Here is a 22,672-nt window from a genome sequence, read left to right on the forward strand (position 1 = left end):
CTCCATCTGCAGCTCTCGGGCCAGGCAGCCCCTGGAGCAGGGGCCATGCCCAGGACCCACGGCAGAGGAGGTGTGAGGGAGCGAGCTGCGACTGACAGACCTGAGCCCGAGGGGCGGCAGCAGCAGCACCGACCTCCTTGCCGTGCCCCTCAGCAGGCGCTTTCTCGCACCGCTCTCCCTCCCCCCGTCTCCGGCATTGCCCTTTTAAGCGCCGCAGCGCCCAGGGACAAGGAATCTGTTGGGTCTCCACCCACATTTCAACGGCCTCCCTTCAGCTAGCCAATCGCTGCGCACTTCCTGCAACCCGGCCGACCAATAAAAGCGCTCCACGAAGGGAAGCGCCGTTGGGGCGGGTTTTGAGGCGGGCAGGCCGCTGAGTGGCGGCGTCCGCAGCCAATCGGAGCGCCGGACGGGCGGCGGGGCGGGCGGGCGGGCGCGCTGCCCGGCAATGGGGGAGCCGGGGCGGGGCGCAGCGGGGGTGGGGCTGGCGCGCGGTAGATAGGCGGGCGGCGGCGGCGCTGAGCCCGCGGACACGTGACGGAGGTGAAGGCAGAGGAGGGGAAGGGAGGCCCAGGGGAAAGGCCGGGGGCGCGTGGGGCTGCGGCGGTTGGCGCTGTCGGGGGGGCGCGCGGCGAGGTGAGTGCGAGCTCGCGTCTCGCGGGCTGCCTCCCCACCTCCCCAGGGACGGGGCGGCTCCATGACCGTGGGGGGAGGGGGAAGGGGAGAGCGGGCCCGCTCGCGGGGCATGCCGGGGTATTGGCGGGGTGCGGGGATGGGGGCCGCCCGCCGCGGCTGCGGGAGCCGGGCCGCCGGGGGGGGGGGGGGGGGGAGGCTGCGGGGCAGGCAGGGCCCGCCCGGGGGCGGGATGCTGGGCCTTGGGTATGGTAGGCGGCGGGGGGCCGGGCGGGGGGCCGAGCGGGCCCCCCCGGGTGGGGGGGGGGGGGCAATCGAGGACCCTGAGCGGCGGCGCCGGCGGAGCCCCGCGCGGCTCGGGGCGGGCCCGGGGCGGCGGCGACCCTGAGCAGGCCGCGGGCAGGGCTGGCTGGGAGCAGCGGGTCTTCTGGTAGCTTCTGGGCTGGGAGGCGGGTAGGGGCTGGGCAGGGCCTGGGGCAGGGCCGCAGCCGGGCGGGGGTGATGCGGCCCTCCGCTGCTTTGGGGGGGGGCAGAGAGAGGGTTTTGAGGGGGAGTGAGGAGGGGAGCGGAGGTGGATGGGTTGGCGTGTGGCTTGGGTCATATCTGGCTTGTGGCCTTAATGTGGGCAGTGAGAACAGGGAAGTAGTCTTTAGCTACCTGAAAATGCCAAAATGCCGAGCTTAAATAGGGGGCTCTGCAGCGCTGGGGGGCGGGGGGTGGTGGTGTAGACCTTAGCATGTGGCGTGATTCACGCTGTGGGAGAGGATGTAGAAGTCTCTGGAAAGGGGGAGATGAAGACGCAGAACTAGAGGCCTAACAAGTGGGGAAGATGCGATAGGTGCAAAGGAGTAAGTGAAGCCAAAGGTGAGCTACAGAAGAGGAGATTGTTTAACAGCAAAGGCTGAAAATTTTGAGGACTTAAAATGCACCCTTTGATTTAGCTCCCAAGCATTGTTTCTGTGTTGGGTGTGTGTTGCTGAGATCTTCATTCTTGTTTCTTGCCCAAATTGTGTTGTGTGCTTTCAAAAAAACAAACAAACAAAAAAAACCAAAACCCCTTTGAATTAAAGTGAGTGTAGTCTGCTGCTTTCTTGTCTGTCCTGATTCTAAAGAATGAACTTTCATGTTTGGTTTTGTGGTTGAGAACTTTCTAGGCTATAAAATGAGAGAGGTGACTTGATTGTGGAGGGAACCAGCTGTGTATTGGTGGTGGTGGTAGTAGTAGTAATGGTAAGATCCAGACTTCTCTATTAGTAGTGCAACTTAAACGTTTCTGCAGAACATCGAAGAAAAAATTTTTGGCTGAACTTATTTGGAATATGTTTGGATGTCTGAAAACTAGTCTCTAGGAGTGTAATGTTTTTCCTAAATGAAGTATGTTTACTTAACACAGTCAAATAAGCATAGCTAATAAACTAGTTTTGTGGGGCACTTTATCTACTGGGATTTGGGTTGTAGTTTAAATATCCTAAGGAATTAGGGGAGGTATAATAGAGCATAAGAAAACAGAGTAAATAAGGTATGGTACTCTACATTGGCACTGCAATTAAAATGACTTCAGAAACTCCCTTCCAAAGCCTACTGTTGGTTTGGTCATATTACATAGGCTTATCCAAAATACTGAACTAAACTAGAAGAAACTTTGAGTTAAGCTTAGTGTTTGTCTTAAGTTTCAACACTTCCAGTTCAAAAAAAAAAAAATCCAGAAAGATGAGTTATTATGAAGGGAATTGCTTCTACACTCCACATACTACATTACAAGCTGAATACAAGATGTATATTGTTCACTGGCATCTACTGTGTTTCGAAGAAGGGAAATCTAATGCAGAATACTAAGGAAGCTTGCCACTTCCATTAAAGTACCCTTTTATTTGATTGTGTCCTGGCACTTCCTCTAAATAAATAAATCCTTTACCAAGAACACATTGTAACTTGTATTTAGTCCTTCCTTTTACTTCCTTTTCTGGCCTCTAACTTTTCTGCCCCTAGTAATGATCATGACTATACCCTGTTCTCTCTGGAATTAATTCTGTTGCAGAGCAAACTAGAATTCATTTCTAGGCATAACAGTTTGAAAAATCTCAGGGCATCTCCAGATCTCTCCCCCCCCCCCCCCCAGCATAATTTCCCTAACAGCCCATCTGTTTTACGGTCCAGAAACCTTTCAGTTCTGTCTCTGTCCTCCAAGGACTTCCAGTTCTGCATGAATGATCTCTTTGCAGACAAACAGTACATGGTGTTTTCTCCTTTACTATGTCTGTGCTGATGTATGTTATTTTTAGAAACTGACATATTTGAAATGCTTATTAAAAACAAGCGTTGTTGCCGTCACCTTTCGTTACCTGGTTTGTGCTCCTTACAACCCAAACAGAAGGCAGCTCTTTCTGTGAAGCTATCCTTCTCTGCAAGAGAAGGTCTAGCTAATCCTCTCTAGGAGACTTTCATGAAGTCTTATGTAGCAGTGTATCTTAACTGCCCCCTCCTAAAAAAGGACCAGCCTCTGGCCTGTTGTAATCAAGGCAGTTCTAGTTTAGCCTTGTCTGCTGTTCACTGAGTTACCATGTTAAGGGCGAGACCTTCCCAACTCTGAAAATGTCTAACTGCAGAGCTAAGCCTTTAAATGAAAATAGTCTTGTCTGCATTATATGAATTGCTGTATACATATGAACATGAAAACTGTGTCCCTCCCAGAGAAGTGGACAGGTAACCTACTGGTTTCTGAAATGGTGGAACTTGGCCACAAATTTGGTTGTTTGGCTTGGCTGTGGATCTCCCAAGTCTGCCTAAAGACAGCTGTGCCTTTGACAAGCGAAGATGATGGTGCACATGAACTATAGCATTAAGCTGACCCTGCTGCCAAGAGCTTAATTTCCTTTATCCATGGCCACTTAGCTTGTCCTGCTTCAACTCTTTGTACCTTTGTGTGCTGGTTTGGACTAAGGGATTGATTGAGAGTGAAAATAACATGATAGAAAGACTTGTAACCATCTTGAAACAGGTGCTAGTTCACCATGTGTCTGTATAAACAGTTACCCTGGCACAGCTGAGGGACCGGGATGTGTGCAGTGAAGGGTGAGGGGAACTTGGGATGCAGAAAAGAAGGTTCCCTCTGCTCTTCAGTAATTCTGACTTCAGGAAGCCAGTGGACTATCAAGTAGGGTAGCCAAGCCTTTGCTCAGAAACAGTGAAAATCCTGTTTGAGGAGGAAAGTGGGTATCTGTCTCTCTACTTTTCTTATGTATGCTGAATTTCTTTACTTTTGTCTCTCTAGATCTTCTTCCTGTAATTCTTGCCTTGCATGATGATGCATTGTGTTTGTTTTAACTAGTATGCTTCCATTGTAAGTACCATATTGAAATCTGGTGTTTGGAACACTAGAGTTTTCTAGCAAATTTTGCTCTGCAGATACTTTAGCCAAATTCAGTTGTCATAACTTTATCAGTTGACGGCTTCTGAAATAAGATGCTGCTGAGATAGAAACCTTTGATACTCTTCCAGTTATATGGCTATGATGTAGTTCATAGTAAGTGCCCTTATTTTTAAAAGACCATTCTCTTTCATCAGGCTGTTTAATTTTTTTAAGTTAGTAAACTAGATATCTAGTGACAATGCAAATGTACAAAAACAGTTTGAAATATGTGCTGTTGAGATCTGGCTTGATGAACCACTCAAATAGATCAGTAACCAAGGAGATGATTAAACTGGTTTTGCAGGCTCTGTTTAACCTGATGAGGAAGTAGCCTTCTCAACAGCATGTTCTGGAAGTATGATAACAAAGGACTTAGCAGGTGGGTCCGTTCACTGTCTGTCCCACCCACCATATGTTAGAGACTCATGGTAATTATTTGCTTTATGGCTCAAGAGTTTTCAGTGTCATACCAATAATTAAGAAAGACTTCAGCCTTTATGCTCTATAAAAAGTTTTCTAAAAAAAAAAAAAATCTGAGGCTGCATGACTTCCTCAAAGGCTTTGAAATCCAAAGATGATGATCCCATAAAGTGAGAGTGCTGCCCTTATTGCGAGAAGCTGGTCCTGTCTCTGAATCTCACTGTAACTTGTTCTAGTTTTCACCATTGTAAAAAGTAAGTCTACGTAGGGCAGCAGTTTTGGGTGTCCATTTTTGGTGCACTGGTACATCTCCCATACTTTCCTGGAGAACATGTTTCAGCCTTCTGACATCTAGCAGTTGGTGAGCAGTACTTAAATGTAAATTACCCTTTTTATAGTGTGGAAGCTGGCTGTGGATGAACACACAGGCATAGAGCAAATAAGTGACTTGTTAGCCCTGGTGATCTTGAGCTCTTTTCCTGTTTAATACTTTGGTGTTATATCCCAGTAGTTTGCCTTTAAGCTGTGTGCCAATGTCTATAAGTGTCTGAAGGGCATATAAAAAAGGTAGATGAAGTCTTTGCGTTGCAGCAGTGTTACATGGTAGAAATGAGTTCCACTGAAGAAGAATGGAGACTTCAGAAGCTCTCGCCTGTTCTGAAAGGCTTCCATTGTTCAAAGCTTTTGGCAGCTGCCTGATCAGAAATAGAGTAACCTTCAGAAATATTACACAGTTAAACCTAGAGAACAGAAGTGCAGGCTGAGTTTCATAAATGGTTAATGATAATTGCTTGGAAATCGGGCACTTCTTCAGGGGAGAAATCTCTTCATAATAGAGAAGGTGGTGTGCTTCTGAAGGTTAGACAGCATTTTAGGTGACTAATTGAGCACATATAGTTGCTAGCAACTTAAACTTCAGGTGGAGCTTCAAATTTTTTAGTCTGTCTTGTATAATTTCTTCTGTCTCCCTCCCTCCCTCTCCTTTCAGTCTCCTCCTACTTAGGAATAACCTAATTTACTAGGGCATAATCATGTTTATATTGTGTCCCGAAGGACTGTGTGAACTGAAGTTGAAATTTTCTCTTGTAGCAGTACATCTGTTACGGGTAGAAGTAGATTTTTAAACATCAAAAAAATCTGCTTCACTAAAATTGCCCTTCTGAGAACATACTGTCTTTTATTTCTTATAATTTAGTCAGTTTGTAAATTGTTACAGACTAAGAAGCTTGGTGTGACAACCAATAGTTGCTGGAGGTGCTACCAGTTGGTGCTCAAGGTGTACAAATAGCTCATGTTGAATTTGGGACTGATTTAATATGTAGGAGGTGTCTTAAACAGCTTTCTGTAGGGATATAAACTTGTGAAAACTGCTTGCCAATGATTATAAAGAAGCAAGGACATGAAACTGGATTAGCTTCTCTTCATGCTCTTAGCTTTTTTTTTTTAAGCTTGCCTGGGAATTTGAACAGATAGTAATTTTAGCTTAAAACAAGGTTCCACAAACCTCAAACTTAGACAGTACAGTGGCTTTTTAATGGAGACCTACAGTGTAGATAGGTAGGGTTGTGCTAGGAGCTCAGCTGGAATGGAGTAGCTTCTGCCCTTGCTGTATGGGTCACTGGTGTAATTGTCTGGGTTTACTAGATTGCTTTGGAGGAATTCCAGGAGCAAGCTTGCATGTAGGAAACTGGGATATTGCAGTATCAGGCTAAGAAAATAATGATAGTCAGGCCATGGGGCTTTGCCACTTATCCACTCAAGAAGTGCTAGCACTAAGCAAAGTCCATTTGGTGCTGATAGATGTTTCCCAAGGGCCCTAGTTGGGGTGGGATTGTAAAGTAGGTAATTCTTAAGTATAAAGTTGGTGTACTGGCATGAAAGTTAGAAGGGGCAATCTAATTCTTTCACCAAACCGTACTGCTGTTTGGCTAGTGGAGAGATTACTTAAGGGATTCTTGCATGCTAAACCATTAATATCCTTTGCACAAGCTAGGGAGGAGCTATGCAAAAACTCCTTCCTCATAGAAGGAGGGGAAAGCATTGACTTATCTTAAACCCTAGTGTCTAATCTAAGATGGATTTCCTCATAACACTTCCCCAATAATGAAGTGATCATTCTACCTAAGGGATATAATTTGAAAGCAGCTGTGAAACATGGGGTAGAATCTCACTTGACCTTTCTCTGTTAAAAATGTACTTTAAGTGAGGCTCTCCTGCAAGGTAAAACAAAATTCAACTCTTCTCTTGGAAATATGTCCTTGTGTGGTCTACTCTGTAGTTGCTTCAGGCACATAGGCCAAATTCAGAGTAAGGATCACTTTTCCAAATGAAACTTCAGGCTCTGGCTTTCTATGCTGTCGTATGCTGGTGGGCATGAGCTTGTTGAGAGTGTATAGTGTATGTGCAGAAGGAACTTGCATGTCCAAGGGCTGGAAGGTGCTTGATGGTTTTCATTCTTTTGTATTGCAGTTCCCGCATTTGTAATGGGATCTATGAGTGTGTGAGGTCTGTAACTGTTTTCGGTCCTGGCTGTACACTGCATTAAAACAACAAACAGGCTCTGCTAATATGTAGCAACACTTAAAAGTTTTTATCAGCTGTTCATGCTGTGAGCTGTGTCCTTTTGGCTCCGAGCTGTTTTGGTGCGGTTGCCTGAACTGTGAGGCAGGGGGGGAGGGTTGTGGGCATGTATTTAGACCATAATCCTCGAGGCTGTCACTATTGTTAGAAAACTGGCTGCAATTGCATGTTGCTGTAGTGATAAACTGGGCATGACCTCAACACAGGTCTTTAAAATATGGTTTTGTAGTTATAAAACATCCCTTCTGCCATTAGAAGTAATTTAAAGAATAATCTAAGAACAGGAGGTCTGGTATGCAACTGAGCTTTGGTATTTTGGATAGGGTGGGTAAGAATTTGCAGCTTAAAAGCTTCTAGTTGCCTAAGCATACTTCAGAAAGTTGAAATTTTGTTTCCTAGCATGACTGTATGCCCCTATGGGCCCTGCTAGCTCTGAGCTGTTTGCAAGCCTACAGCTACAGGGCTACAGCCTTAGGCAGGAGAGTAAGGGAAGAAGAGTATGTTCAGTTTTAAACTCAGTTTAGTTATACATGTACATACCCTCAGTTGCAACTCTAATTTTTTGGAAGAAAACTTTGGAATGTAATTCAAAGGAGCAAAGGCGGGTGAAGCGTAGGTTGCTTGTGCAGGTAAGACTGTCAGCAGCCTGGTGGGAGCACTGGCAACTGCATCCACTTACAGGTACAGTAATCTCTATTATGGCAAGAAAGTCAAGTCACAGTTGAAACCCCTTTTATTTACAGAGTCCACTGTGTTTTAGGTGTGGTAATGTGCACCTTGTAGACCAGTTGAAGTGTCCCACTTCAATTGTGTAGAGCCTCTGTTACAGATTTTTTGGTCATCCCTTTAATGTAGAGATTGAGGGGAAGGGAATCAAAGTAACTGTCTACTGAGCAGCTAGGCAGGAGTCTTCTCCTGGGTCTGCTTCAGTATCTGTTTATAGACATCTGGTAGTACCAATGACTTGCTATAATTCCAGAATAAATCATGGGGAAAAGAAATGGAGGATGAAAACACCAGTGTCCCACAGGTGAAAGAAGGAAGAAAAATATTGAACAGGGCATAGAAGAATGATTGCTTTATTATGCTTGAAGGACCTTACTAACTGTGTGTAAATGCCTGAACTGAATGGAAATGTCAGCTCCTGCGTGACACTTCAAGCTCTTTACAAGCAAGAAATAGGTTTTCTGTTTAGTCTTCTGCAAGTGTAGGGGTTGTATTGCGTACATGTGTGCCTACTGTTCTGCTCATGGACTGTGGCAGTGTAAAAGCAGCAAAATTCTGACACTTTTGCAGCATCATCTGCAGAACTTGGGCACATGCCCCTCTAGTCCATTAACATCTGTTCTGCATTAAATACTTCTGCTTTGTTATATTCCTCTCCAAGAGGTTTTTAGAGCCATCTTGACCAGTCAGACATCTCTTCAATTCTCTTACTTGTTGTAAGACTGGACCTTTCTTCCCGTAGTGGGGCTAGGCAGTTCACCTGTAGTATAGGATGCTTGTTTATATACAGAGAAGCAGAGCGACTTGCTCTGTGCAGCACTGGCCTGACCTCTTTCTCCTTGTGTCTTGTGTTCAGATCATGGAGCTGAAATGGCTACTGTATGTGACACTGCTAGCTCTTGGAACTCTTGCTGTCCGGGCACACGATATGGACGATGACAATGATGTTGATGATGTGGTTGATATTGAGGATGACTTGGATGATGGCATTGAGGATGTAGAAGAGTCAAAGTCTGAAACTAGTACTCCTCCTCCAACTCCAAAGGTTTGGCATGAAAGTTCTCTTAAATCAAGTTATAGTTTGTGATGTAGGTAATGTGAGTTTGATTAGAGATATCTGTTCACATTTGTGTTGTAAATTAATTAAACTTTATCTAGGAGTAGGATTTGGAATTAAGTTTAGTTGCATCTTTTCTATTCTCTTTTGTCCTCCATCTTCCTGAAGGCTTAGATCCATGCTTGAAATCTGTGGTGTGATTATCAGGAGATAATGCTAAAGTTTCCAGCTAGATAAATCACAGAATCACAGAATCGCTGAGGTTGGAAGGGACCTCTGGAGATCATCTAGTCCAACCCCCCTGCTCAAGCAGGGTCACCTAGAGCACATTGCACAGGATTGCATCCAGGCGGGTTTTGAATATCTTCAGAGAAGGAGACTCCACAACCTCTCTGGGCAACCTGTTCCAGTGCTCTGGAATACTTCAGTTAATAAATACTTCAGTTTTAGCTGCAGACAAGAACACAATGGCTTGGCATAAGCAGCAGTATGTACATAATATTTGTATTTATGCTGCTGGAGTGTTCCAGGTAAACTCTACCTCAGTATAGAGGAGAAATGAGCTGTATATGCATTTATTTCTTTGGGGGAGAGAATATACCTTTTAAAGATGCATTAAATACCTCTTTTCTCCAATAGGTTACCTACAGGGCCCCTGTCCCAACAGGCGAAGTTTATTTTGCAGAAACCTTTGATAAAGGAACTCTAGATGGGTAAGTATAATCTGAAGGATGCTTCAGTACAACAAATAACTAAATTATTCAGTGAAAGGGAATGGAACTCCCTTCCTAGAGCCTGTGCTCTTCAAAATTGGATCAAATGGCAATGGCTGGTAGGGGGGATTAGAGCAGTGGCTGCATAATGCTGGCTGTTAAAGTGCTGAGCTCAACTAGTGTATCCTTAGGTGCTAATAACAAGGGGGCAATGTGCCATGCATGTATAATGTTTTAATCCTTCTCATCTGACTTTCTGTAATTTCTTCAGGTGATAAGTTAGGATAGAGAGGTACTAGAGATTCACTTAAAACTTTTACAAGAGCAAGGCACTCGGGCAATGATCCTACTTCATGTGGGTGAGGGAGAGATGGCAAATGCAGACAATTACTTAGGTTCAAGGAACAGAACTCCTCAGGGGATCAGTACTCTGGGACCTAGTCATAGTACATCTCTTGTAAGGGCTGTCTTTTTAAGAGCAGGTGGGAAGATTTAAAAAAAAAAAAAAAAAAAGCTTGCTTCTTCTTTTTGAGGTGGGGGGCCAGGGGGAAAACCCTGTCTTTCTGACCAGTGGATGTCTTGCTTCTAGATGGATCCTTTCCAAAGCAAAGAAAGATGATACAGATGATGAGATTGCCAAATATGATGGTGAGTGCTACCCAGGTTTTGTCTAAATGGTAGATACTTCTGATGTCTTTTGTCATTTCTAAAGAGGTGCAAGTCTTAGTGTTTTCTGTTTTCAAGATGAGATAATATTCCCTGTATAAAGAAAATAAGGGAAATGTTTATATACCTGGCTAATAATGTAAAGTGTAGTCCTGATTTAGACAAACAATCCATTTAAAGGTTTTTAAACAATTTTTAGTGAAGATGTTATGGTAATAACTTTAGAAAGCACCCTACAGGATGTGATTACAGAATGCTGACTTCCTTGTTTAAAGTTAAGTTAAACAAAGACTGTTTTGAGCAAATTTTAATAATGCTTGGTTTTCCCTCCCCCTCCTCAGGTAAATGGGAAGTCCAAGATATGAAGGACACTAAGCTTCCAGGAGACAGAGGGCTTGTACTGGTAACCCGAGCCAAACATCATGCAATTTCATCCAAACTTTCAAAGCCCTTTGTATTTGATACCAAACCCCTTATTGTACAGTAAGTAAAAGATAACTTTCAGTGTTCATTATTTCAATGGTGACATAGCAGGCTGAGGTTTTTATTCAAAAATGGAACTTTTGTTGCCTGGGGGTCTGGATGACGCAAGATATTGTTATCTATCATTATGCCATTTGGGTAACAGTAAAGTAGCAACCCAAATCCCTAAAGAGGGAAGCAGTGTCAATTTATGAACAGTATGGCTCCTTCTGAAGGAAGAGCAGTGCTGTGAAGCCTGAAAAGGAAAGTAGTCTCTGAAAACTAGACTGGGTCACCTGTCTCTAGATTTCAATTCATCTGGTTTACTATGATAACAAAGTCAGCCAACTGACTCTTGTAGTGTTAATTGTCTGAGTCCTTGTCCTTTTGGACAAGAGGCGGTCCATCTGTAAGTCAATGCACTTGGTAAACTGTCCTTTCTTTCTGAGATGGAATGGGCAGAGTGGTAAAGATGCACTTGTTTCCTCCTTCCTTTGTTTTAGTTCATCTGTCATGGAAGATGAACAGCTTGTCTAGATTTGTTGGCCATAACTGATGTAGAAGAATCTACTTGCATGCATTTTAGACTAGCAAGAGGAAAAAATCTTTCAGTGAGAACAGCTGAACTGTGGGGTATGACCCACTTTACCAGTAAAAAGAAAAGTGAGCAAAGTCACATTTGAGTTGGTCACTTTGCTTTGCATGACCATTTAGTTTTGGCTTAAAAGATGAGGCTAAAAATAAACTCAAGTGGTCACTCACTCCAGCTGCTGGCATTGAGAGAGGATCAAGCATACTTAGCCTACTCCTACAGACATGTCTTGCCTTTTTCAGACTCCTTGGTATCCCTAAATATCCTGTTGTATGCTTACAACCCTAAAGGGCTTTTGCTAGAATCTGAATGTTCTGGTTTTGGTCATCTTGCAAATTGAGTTGCCTTTGTCTGCCCTAGTGGTTATGGGGAAAATAAATGGTTTGCCTTAAACTCTATTGCAGTCTCTTACATACTGAACAGCTTTTTTTCCTCCTCCTTCTCTCTACTTCTAAATTGTAATCTTCTAGACCAGCACTCAATTCCTTTAATCTTTCCTCTCAGATTGAGTCTTCTAAATCCTTGGTTCTTCTTGTTTCTCAGGCCCTTGTGAATATCTGTTTAGTCCATAAAGTATGGTGTGTGGTTTTTATAAATTTCACTGGACTCCTGATTTAAAGGAAATGCCAACAAAACAGTATTATTCTGAATTTGTACTTGAACACTGTCATTTTGAATTATGAAAATGACCTTTTTCCTCATGTATAACACTTCTCTGTCCAAAACTAAAACTAGGTATGAAGTAAACTTCCAAAATGGAATAGAGTGTGGCGGAGCCTATGTGAAATTGCTTTCAAAAACCCCTGAACTGAACCTGGTGAGTGCTGCTACTCTGAGTATTATGCCATGAAAGAAAGCTTTTCCCTCTTGCTTTTTCCTAAAGAAACCTGTTCAGTAAAGACAGTGGTGCATACTTAGGGCCTGATCTCCAATGTACTTTGCCCTTGGTATTTTCCCACTGTGTTTTATTTGGAGGAGATAGTACTAAGGTCTTTTGGCCTCTTGTGTGAGATCTTCTGAGTTTCCTAGTAGCGAAGCAGTTCTGCCTCTTTGCTGAAGTCTGCACCACTTCTGATTTCCTTAGGTTCTAGGGCCAAGGAGGAGTAGCCAGTGTAGGTGGAGAGACCTTCATAGGAAGCCTCTGCCCAGAAGGAAAATTCCATGTGTTATCTTATAAAACAAACTAATGCCAATAACTAAAATATCCTTGCATTTATTGCCTTGACTTTGACATCTGAGGTCAGTTGTGAGGTACTGGGTATGGTTTAAAAAGAAATACCAGTTCTGTTAACATAAGCATCATCTAGGCCAGCCTTTAAGCTGCCCATAGGAGCTGTATATAACCATGTGATTTGTAAATGGCCCTTGAACGCAGTCCTTCTGCAGTGTCTTAAAAGTACAGTTAATGGGAGAGACCATACTAAGTTCCTGAGAGAAAGCGATTTGTAATCTTTCCTCTCAATCATATACCTGCCCTAAGTGTTTTAGCCTGTTCAGTCAGAGCTAAACTTGTATGGCCCATGGGTTTTCTTTAGCTGTCTTCCTAGACTTTCTATAAAGTACCTTTTATGAATTGTTACCATTCTTCTCCTTTCCCTCTGCTATCTTATTAGAGTTGTATTACCAATACAGATGCCAAATTCAATAAAATTATGTTATATAGGACACCCAAAAGACTACTTGGCTGTCTAACCAGTTTTATGTACATTGAATATCAAAGTGACATTAGCAAGAACAAATAGACTTGTTTGTAGTGTTCAAAGGTTACATTATTATGCCTAGTTAGCTCTCAAATTGAAACTAGCTTGTATAACTGTGTAAACCAAATAAGTATCAGTTCACTTTTAATGCTTATCTCCATGTGAAAGAAAATCACTGGACAAGCTAGTCATTCATAACCAGTATCATAATAGTTTTGTACTGATAGCTTTTAATCTCTTTTTCATAATATAGAGATGCACTTAAATTATGGATATCACTAATAACATATGTATCTTGTTGATAACTCTTGGACAGCCATTAATTTCCATCTGGAAAATGGAGACCAAAGGTGCAAAATCAAGAAGCTGTGTAATTCTGGCATTCGTTTTTTTTTTTTTTTAAGGCATGTAGCTGTGATGCAAGTTTTAGTGTGGGTACTCTGCTGGCTTGTGATACAAATTGCATAATTTTCTTAAATTGGAGGTTCTTATAGTGGGCAATGGCTTAGTTCAATTACTTCAAAATTACTTCAACTCAAGTTTTGCTTTGTTTTAAAGGATCAATTCCATGACAAAACCCCATATACAATCATGTTTGGCCCTGATAAATGTGGAGAGGACTATAAGTTGCACTTCATCTTCCGGCACAAGAACCCAAAGACTGGTAAATATGAGGAGAAGCATGCAAAGCGTCCTGATGCGGACCTGAAGACCTACTTTACTGATAAGAAGACCCACCTTTACACACTGGGTATGGTGACTATTAACTATGCTTGTTTATAACTACTTCTGTCCTTCTGGAATCAAAAATATGTGAAATAATCCAAATGAGCAACTGAATATGCTTGTCAACATCTCATACAACTAAAAAACACTTTAAAGCTCTGGATGCAAAAACTGGTCTTGCTATACAAAGGATACTTTTTCCTTAAAGGAAATCTTGAATCATGTAAGAAAAGTCAGGAGACCTTGAACTTAATATTATGAGCAGTTATGAATAACTTGCTATGCAGAGTATATCCAAAATCATTAGCAACATACTTAAAATACTTGAATGCTGTTTCCTAATAACTTGGGGTCTACTAGGCTTTAGACTTGGAGGGAAATAACAGTAGTGATTTAATCTCCCAAGAGACTTCCATTCTTTGGAAACAATGGCTTTGGGGCTTAATTTTTAAAGTCAGCTTTGTGCAGCTTCTATTTTTAGCTGGTTAGTTCTGTACTTAGGCTTGGATAGCTTAATCTCAGGTGGAGAGGAGGCTGTACCACCATACCAGGCAAAATTAGTTGTTCTTGAAGTATAATGTCTGGCCTACTGTAATTAGGTATGACTGAAGTCTTTCAGGGGGTACTTGGAAAGATTTCTGTAGCTAGTCTTACTACAGAGACAGCAATGGATAAAGGAGTGAGAAAGACTTAAATCTTGTGTGTCAGTAGTAGGATTATGAATGCACACAGATGTATTCTTGAGAATGGGTGCAAATGCTGTTCTTAATATTAAAGCAATACTTACTGTGTCAAAGTCAACTTGTCAGCTTGCTCTGGTAATTAATAAATCTCTCTACAAGCTTCTCTGCTTTCAGCAGACTTAAAGTAGGACTGCCGCAGCAGATCTTTTATCTCCCTAGATGAGATGTGGTATATAGTCATTATTTATACTTAGACATAAGGAGAAAGGTTCTTAATTTAAGAACAGTTTCTGGGTAGATGGTAGCTTAGATTGCTGAAATTCATGTTGCACAGTGGGGATGAGCAGTAGTTTATGAAACACCGTGTATGTGTATCTATATATATGGATGCAAAGGCTACACTGACTTTTTTCCTTCCAGTCTTGAATCCTGATAATAGTTTTGAAATACTGGTTGATCAAACGATTGTCAACAGTGGGAATTTGTTAAATGATATGTCTCCTCCTGTGAATCCACCCCGAGAGATTGAGGACCCGAATGACCAGAAGCCTGAGGACTGGGATGAGAGACCAAAAATTCCAGACCCAGATGCTGTTAAACCAGATGACTGGTAAGCTGTTGGACGTGTGGAACTGAGGGAGGCCTTAGCCTCATAATTTGGTTCTGATCAAAAAGTCCTTCTTTGACTTGTGGAAGGTACTGAGCCTCACCCTTGTAATCAAAACACAGGCAGTTTAGGCAGGTGAACCACTGTCTTGGAAGATGAAGGCAGACAGGACCCATGTTCTGTAGGAAATACTGTTTACTGCTTCTGTTACTGTGCCACAGATAAAGGTTTTTCAGAAGCATTTGAGCTAGCTGATATTTTTGTCCTTGATTAGCTCAAAAGGTAAGTTGCTGGAAGTATAAGATGCTTATAGTTTGTATAACTGGTTACAAGTGGTTGAAATATTTCACATCCTAAATCAGAAACTGATACTGGTTTTCTGTCTTTGAATCTGTGCTCAGTGAACCATAGACTTGATTTTTAAGTTCAGATGCATGTTTGCAGTGAGCATTAAAATGCAAAACTTGCTGTAATATGCCTTTTCTAGGTTGGCTTTAAAAATTTATCTTTAGGGTTATAGACATGGCTGTGCCATGAGGCAAGTCTGTGTAACATAGCATGGCAACTCCATTCTTAAGTTGTGCTGCACTTGAACATCTAAAATGAAGCTGGCTGGTAGCACAGATCAGTTGACTTGTGCAGAGTGCATAGAATCATGTAGTGAGGTTTAAACTTCTTTACATGTGTGTGTTAATATATAATATGCCATCTTCAAGGGACGAAGATGCTCCTGCAAAGGTTCCTGATGAAAATGCTGTGAAACCAGAGGGTTGGCTGGATGATGAGCCAGAATATGTAGCAGACCCTGATGCTGAGAAACCAGAGGATTGGTATGTTGACTACACTTTGTAAATGACAGCAAATACTTCACGGCTTATGCTCTGGGTTTTACAGCTATAAAAAATTGCTTGTCCATTGTTGCTCCCTAACAAAGTTGTTACTTGGGCTACCTTGCTTCAAAAGTAGAAGACAGTTGACCTAAGTAATCTTGCATTCTTGTTTTCTCTTGTGTGTATTCATCAACTCTTCTTTTGAAGATTTTAAGCTGAACAGGACAGGGATAGTCATTTTGCAGTTGTACAGTGCTTGGAAGATGGGGCCTATGTTCAGTGACCGGCTTCTTTTGAGCTTCTGTATTGTCAAGCTACTTCTTGAAATACTTATTTCCTCTGCAGGGTCCTTATCTGCTGGCCTGTGCTATGCTAAGTTTCAGTATCTCCATTTTACTGTAGGAGTGTAACTTTCTCAGAGGTCAGATGAGAAGCCCTAGTCTGTATAAAGACAAGAGACAGACTTCAAAACTGAATTTTCCTTTTCAGGGATGAGGATATGGATGGTGAATGGGAGGCACCTCAGATCGCAAATCCTAAATGTGAGTCAGCCCCTGGCTGTGGTACCTGGCAGCGACCTATGATTGACAATCCAAACTACAAAGGCAAATGGAAGCCTCCTATGATTGATAATGTGAACTATCAGGTTGGTTTTGTTGATTGTCTGTTGTTGGCCAATGCAGCATTTCTCTTCCAAAAAGCAGTATGACTTAATTTCAGCAGGTCTAATTAAGAATACAATGTGAAGGCAATGGACAGATTCAAACTGCTTTCTTATTAGGCTTCACTTTTTTGTAGCATAGATCGATTCCCAAGACATTCAGTGTTTATGGGTGCAAGTCTTCATTCATGGGTGCATGTGGAATGAATTAGTCTCTCTGGTTCAAAGCGGGATGAAAACTAAAATGCAAACTGCATGGTAGTAAGTAAGGTTGAATGTCTGTCTTTTCTAGGGTATCTGGAAACCCAGGAAGATCCCAAATCCAGATTTCTTTGAAGATTTGGAACCTTTCAAGATGACTCCCTTCAGTGCTGTGGGACTTGAGCTATGGTCAATGACCTCTGACATCTTTTTTGACAATTTTATTATCTGTACTGAAAGAGCTGTGGCTGATGATTGGGCCAGTGATGGATGGGGACTGAAAAAGGCAGCTGATGGTGCTGCTGAGGTGAGAAACAAAGGCTTAGTTGTGTGCTTCTGGCTTGAACAGTAGGAGCATTGCTTCTCTCTTCCATGGTTTCTATTAAAACATGCATGTATGTAGCAAGGCCAGAGATTATGGTAAACAACCCTATTGGAACCTCAGTAACTGTAATATGGTACTAGTTGATAAAAATGGTACTGAGTACTCACTATTTTTTTGAGGCTTTGTTCACAGCAACTGTGCTGCTAACTTAAGCCATTTTAGCTTTTGGTTTATAGACTATGGTAAGATGTCTGTGGTGGTTAGCTTTATTTTGAGGTATGAAATACAATTATGTTCAAAGTTGCATAAAGCCTATTTGAAATCACTGTAGCTGTCGACAAACTAAATTGCTACAACTTGCTGTATGGGATGAATTTTGACAGTTCACTTTATTTTATAGCCTGGTGTTGTGGGCCAGATGATGGCAGCTGCTGAAGAACGTCCCTGGCTTTGGGTAGTCTACATCCTCACTGTGGCTTTGCCAGTGTTCCTTGTTGTCCTTTTCTGCTGCTCTGGGAAGGTATGCGTTTCCTCTGATGGTAAGAAACAGAATACTTAAAGATATTTGGTTTAACATGCCTTAAATAACTGCCTGGTTTTGTTAAATTTTTTTAGAAGCAGCCAAATGCTGCAGAATACAAAAAGACAGATGCTCCTCAACCCGATGTGATGAATGAGGAGAAAGAGGAAGAAAAAGACAAAGGGGACAAAGAGGAGGAAGAGGAGGAGGAAACAAATGAGGAAAAGCTAGGTAGGCAAACAAGAAAAAATTCAAACTCTTTTAAAGATTATATCTGAAAGAATAAACCAAGAGTATTGGCAGACAGGGAATCAAGCTAATGATGAACTGAAGGTAAGTCTTAATGAAAAGAGAATGAATGAGATTCTTCCTCTTTTTAGAAGAGAAGCAGAAAAGTGATGCTGATATAGGAAGTGCTAGTCAAGAGGAGGAGGAGGAAGAAGAGGAAGAAGAAGACAGGAAACATGCATCAGAGGTAAAAACATCTAATCTTTGAAGCAAGTCTTCTGGATTTTTTTTTTTAAGTCAGTGTAAAACAAGCCTCACTGAAGTGTTAACCTGGCTCATGTGATGGAGTGTTACATGCCAGTGGAAACAGCAAGTCAGAACTTCAGAGAATTTAATTGCCCTGCAGAATCGGAATCACTTTGGCCAGATAAGCATGGCAGGAAACCCTGCTAAGGCACTGCCCTAGACCCTGTCTTGAGAGGAGTGGGATTGTGTGGTACAGACCACTTTCCAGAGGTGAAAGGCTTTATTCTGCTTTGTATGCAGTTGGGATGTGACCTTTTAAGTGTTCCACACTGACATAATGGCTAACTTAAAAAGGGGAGGAGTGTTCCTTAATCTGAAGTTAAAGGGATTCTCACAGCAGTGGAAGCTGTTTAAACACACTTAGCAAATAATGGACATCCACTGTGAAAAGTGGAGGATTCGTGTGTTGCCATGTATGGAAAGGAAGGGGTTAATAACAGCAGGAGGTCCTTTCAGAAGTTACTTTGATTTCTGTATTAGAATTTGTTGTTTGTAGATTTTTATCCCCCCCCCTTAATCTCTTTAAGAGCAATCTTGGATTAGATGTCCTTGATGCTGACACAAATGACTTTCTTGCAGGAGGAGGAGACTGTGAATAGATCACCCAGAAACAGAAAGCCAAGAAAAGATTGAAAAAAAAAAAAAAAAAAATCATAAGAACTTGATCTGTAATTTTTTCCAAACTCAGTTCTGAGAGAGGACCTTGGACACCTTACATTGAAACTTGGACAAACCTCAAGATCTCACCATCCACAGGTTTCAGTTACACTATCCAATGTAATGGAGTGTCTAGCAGTAAAATCTTTGCAATCATCTGTTTTAAAGGAACATCATTCCTGTAGAAAGAATGCATTTAATATAATGGGCTGTGGATTTTGGAATGTAACATAACTAACCTTTTCATTTTGGTTTTAAATACTCTTTTTGTTTGTTTGTTTTTAAGTAGATTGGTAGAACTTCACCAGTCTCAAACCATGGCTTAATTTAATATATTAATTAGTGAAAAATAACAATGAAAATCTTGAAAATGCTAGATGTTAAAAATGCAGTTTTATAACTAGTTTTTTTTACAAACATGTAAATTCCTAAATGCACCAGTGTCTTTATATCCCTTAAAATTTGATAATTATGCTTAAAGAAAAGTTGTCACTGTAGTTGACAACCCCTCTTCCCTCAAAGGGGGGGGGGGGGAGAACTGGGAGCAGGGTGGGATGTGTGGGAGAACTAGTAGCTAAACTTCGTAATCAACTGTGTTCTCTTGCGATGGAGGGAGAAGAGGAAGGGGTAGAAGGAAGGGGTTAGCCAGTCATATGGAATATGAACATTGCCCATGGCTAAAGCCAACTTAAGTGTTAACAAATGATCTAGGATTTGGAGTAGGTCATCTTAATGTGGCATTTAATCCTGCAGAAATTGGATTTTGTTAGTTCTTGAACTCCTCTCATAAAGCTAAAGGGTTATTGGGGTGTCTAGACTATTTTTCCTTTCCCCTCTGTTTGGCCACCGATGCTCTCCTTTCTCTGTGACTATACAGCTTTTTCTGAGTGCAGCTTTGCCTCAATTGCTGAAAAGTGCTTCATGTTCAGCTCATTGTCAAACTTCTTATAGCTAGGCCTACTCCTTTCCAGGGTCCAAACACTGGATAGGACAGTGTCCCATATCCTCTCACTGCTATCACTGTATGTCTACTCCTGTAGAAACAGGAGAGGGTCAGATACACAAGTTGAACTGAAAAATCTTTAAGAAAAAAAACAAAACAAAAATGAGATGTCAGTATTTGTAGGTGGGGAAGGAGCATGTGGAATATCTTAACTGGTATGTGAAACTGTTCAAGTCTTTTATCTGCTATTCATGTAACAAATGCATCCTAAATTATATTGTGAATGTTAGGGAGTTCCAATTCCAGCTGAATAAATTTTTAAGTGTTGAGTCTACAATATTATACTGTTTCAAACACTTTTTTTTTGTGGAATGCAGGTGATCACTACAAGAGCATACCTCTGAGGGTGAAATCTATGTAACTTCATTACACTGTACCAAATATGTTGGAGTTCGGATGTCTATATAGATAAGCTTTTGCCTTTGTTTAGAGTGAATTAAATGTCCTAAAATTACTCTTCTTGCACTGAATATAAACACTCCAGTGTTGTTTGGGCTAGGTCATAGATATCGTGTGGGGAATAATTCCCGGGGGTGGGGGAGGAAAGTGTTCTAATTTCCTTGCAAACAATCTAACCAATTACTAAAAGACTCTTGTTTTGTGGGGTTTTTTTTTTTGTAAAATACCTTTTGCTGCCTGTCCTTATGTTGTATCCCTTAGTTGTTGTGTTGGAAATACTAGAGACCACAAATGCATAGCAGGATTTCTTGCTCTTTCTGCAGTGTGCAAATAAACCATTGTAAGCAAGATACTGAAAGTAATTTCAGACTTCTGTTGGGAGCTATTGCATGTTTAGAATGCCTTTGCCTGTTGAACACCTGGTAGATACTGCTCCTTACTGCCAAAACAGCTTATACTCTGACATGGAAGATGTCATAGCTTAAGCATTGCTACTAGCTTGTTCTCAGGACTGTATTTTTATCAAGGAGCAGCTGCTATTTATGACTCTCAGTCCTTTGAGATGAAGTATATGTAAATGGTTTCAAGTCAACTAACAGTTCTGAGCACAACATAAAACTATTAATCTGATCAGTATTTTTATCTTAATATACAAATTGCCTTAAATTCCTGGACAATTCTTGTGCATACATGTTCTTTCAAAGCATCAAAAATGAACTTAAGATCTGCTATCAGCTTTTAAGTAGTATTATATTAAAGCTAACTGTAAATCTACATTTGCTTCTGCTAGATCTCCTGAAAAGGTCTCCTGTCTGCATGTTATGGCTTTTTTTGATACCTTAGTGTATGCTTTGTGAGTAATCACTACAATAAATGAAGACTTTCCAAAGCGGATAGACAACTTAAAGGTTACTTTTTATCCTGCATTCTCAATTTAACACTAGAATCACTTTTTTTATTATTATTAAAGCCTTGGAGAAAAAGTAGCTATCTCCTTCTGATTAAAGAAGGCCTGTAAAGCATGGCAGTGTTTTCCAAGTACAGAAGCTCTGCTTGGTTGCTACCTGTGAACTAGGTTCGAAACACCTTCAGGTATCTGAAGGTGTGTTTGACTGCGTGTGCGTGTGTGTGCTGCGGCTGCTGGAGAGGATGAACTCCAGAAGCTGAACTTGCTGTGTCTGAGGACCAGAGTGAGGGAGGGGTTTTAGGTGGAGACTGTTCAAGAAAGAACAAACATACAAGAGTGCTTATAGGCAGTAAGAGATCTGGAATACAGGATACTAGAAATGCTTTTCTAGTAAAAAGACAAGACTTTTTTTTTTTTGTCCTCAATGAAGGGAGTTGGTACAGATACAGCTAACCTACTAACCTGCTCTAGAAACATAATTGAATATGAACTGGCCTTCCAGCTATGATAATACTGAATTATCACAGCTTGAGAATGTGGGATGTGAAATGCACCGGGACTGTCTGTGTTTGGTCGGGATCCTCGCGGGTGCTAAGTGCTTGCAGAGGTATCGCTTGTGGTTGTCTCTTACTTTCTGTGCTCCTTCCTCGAAAGCAGTGCTCCGCTTGCCTGGTGGTAGCATGTGTGGGGCTGGTGGCAAGAGGCTCTGCACCCCCGAGCCTTCCCCAGTTAATCTGTAATTGCCAGTATTGCCTCGAGGTTTTCAAAAGAAACAAAAAAGAAGCCTTAGTGTTCCTGAACAAGGACTGTGACTTCTTTTGTGCAAAAGACCTGTCCATTTCCAAAAGGTAACTGTAGATGCAGTATGCATATATTAAAACCTGAGTAAATTAAAATGTAAAATTAATCAATAAAGAAACTTAAATCTCTTTGCCTTTTTTGTCTAATTAGCTTGAAGTGCCTCAGTCTTCATCACCTCGTTTTGTTTTGTTTTTGTTTTGAAGTGAAGGTGGGGAAACAGTGGCATTAAACCTGCCTCGGGGGGTTGGGGTAATGGGGGGCTCCCAGAACACCTCTCTCTGGGTGAGGTGGGACCAAGAGGCCGCTTCTGCCGCCATCGCGTTCGGGGCGGGGCCCTGCCCCTCCCCCTTCCCTCCGTGACTGCCGGGGGCGGGGCGTGCTGCGCCGCCGCGGCCGTCGCTCACTCCACACGCCCCGCCCTCGCCGCGCGCCAGTGGCCGCTCCCGGCCGCCCCGCCCCGCCCCTTCCCGGCCCCCTGCCTTTTAAACGCGCCGACGGCCGCGTCCTGCCAGCCGCCCTGCCTGTTCTCGCCTCCGCGCTCCGCCCGCGCTCCCCCGCCCTCCCATTGGCTGGCGGCGATGTCCCTCAGCGCTCGTGACGCGCGACGCGCCCGTGACGTCGCCCGCCACCCAGGAAGCTCCGCCTATTTATTCTCAACTCGGTTCTTGAGGGGAAAAACAATTTCAAGATGGCGGCGGCGCGGATAACAATGGGGAGTCGGGGGTTCGGGCCGGCCCGCGCCTGAGAGCGGCGGCCGCCGGGCCCCGCCGCGCCCGGGGGAGCGGAGCGGGCCGCAGGGCGAGCGGGCAAAGGCCGCTGCGCAGCGCCGGCGGAGGGGGAGCGGCGCGGCACCGGCCTCG

At 42.6% G+C, this 22,672-nt stretch overlaps 1 protein-coding gene across 3 annotated transcripts; it reads left to right on the forward strand.

Moving 5' to 3' along the window:
* The first annotated feature begins 476 nt into the window (after nt 1-476).
* Nucleotides 477-21,940, forward strand: CANX (calnexin). 3 transcript variants are annotated; one of them, XM_067304609.1, is made up of 15 exons: nt 477-543; nt 8,625-8,813; nt 9,465-9,538; nt 10,128-10,186; nt 10,546-10,687; nt 11,994-12,075; nt 13,517-13,709; nt 14,788-14,977; nt 15,691-15,804; nt 16,294-16,450; nt 16,758-16,973; nt 17,392-17,511; nt 17,607-17,742; nt 17,892-17,986; nt 18,625-21,940. In XM_067304609.1, exons 2-15 carry the CDS (start codon nt 8,628-8,630, stop codon nt 18,676-18,678), a joined length of 1,818 nt encoding a protein of 605 aa, XP_067160710.1. In that variant the 5' UTR covers nt 477-543; nt 8,625-8,627; the 3' UTR covers nt 18,679-21,940. The 3 variants fall into 3 exon arrangements, with proteins under 3 accessions (XP_067160710.1, XP_067160711.1, XP_013808982.2); XM_067304610.1 differs by lacking the exon at nt 477-543 and adding an exon at nt 600-636; XM_013953528.2 differs by lacking the exon at nt 477-543 and adding an exon at nt 7,705-7,723.
* Nucleotides 21,941-22,672: the final 732 nt, after the last annotated feature.

This window comes from Apteryx mantelli, chromosome 14, assembly GCF_036417845.1.
Source record: "Apteryx mantelli isolate bAptMan1 chromosome 14, bAptMan1.hap1, whole genome shotgun sequence".
Classification (NCBI taxonomy): domain Eukaryota; kingdom Metazoa; phylum Chordata; class Aves; order Apterygiformes; family Apterygidae; genus Apteryx; species Apteryx mantelli.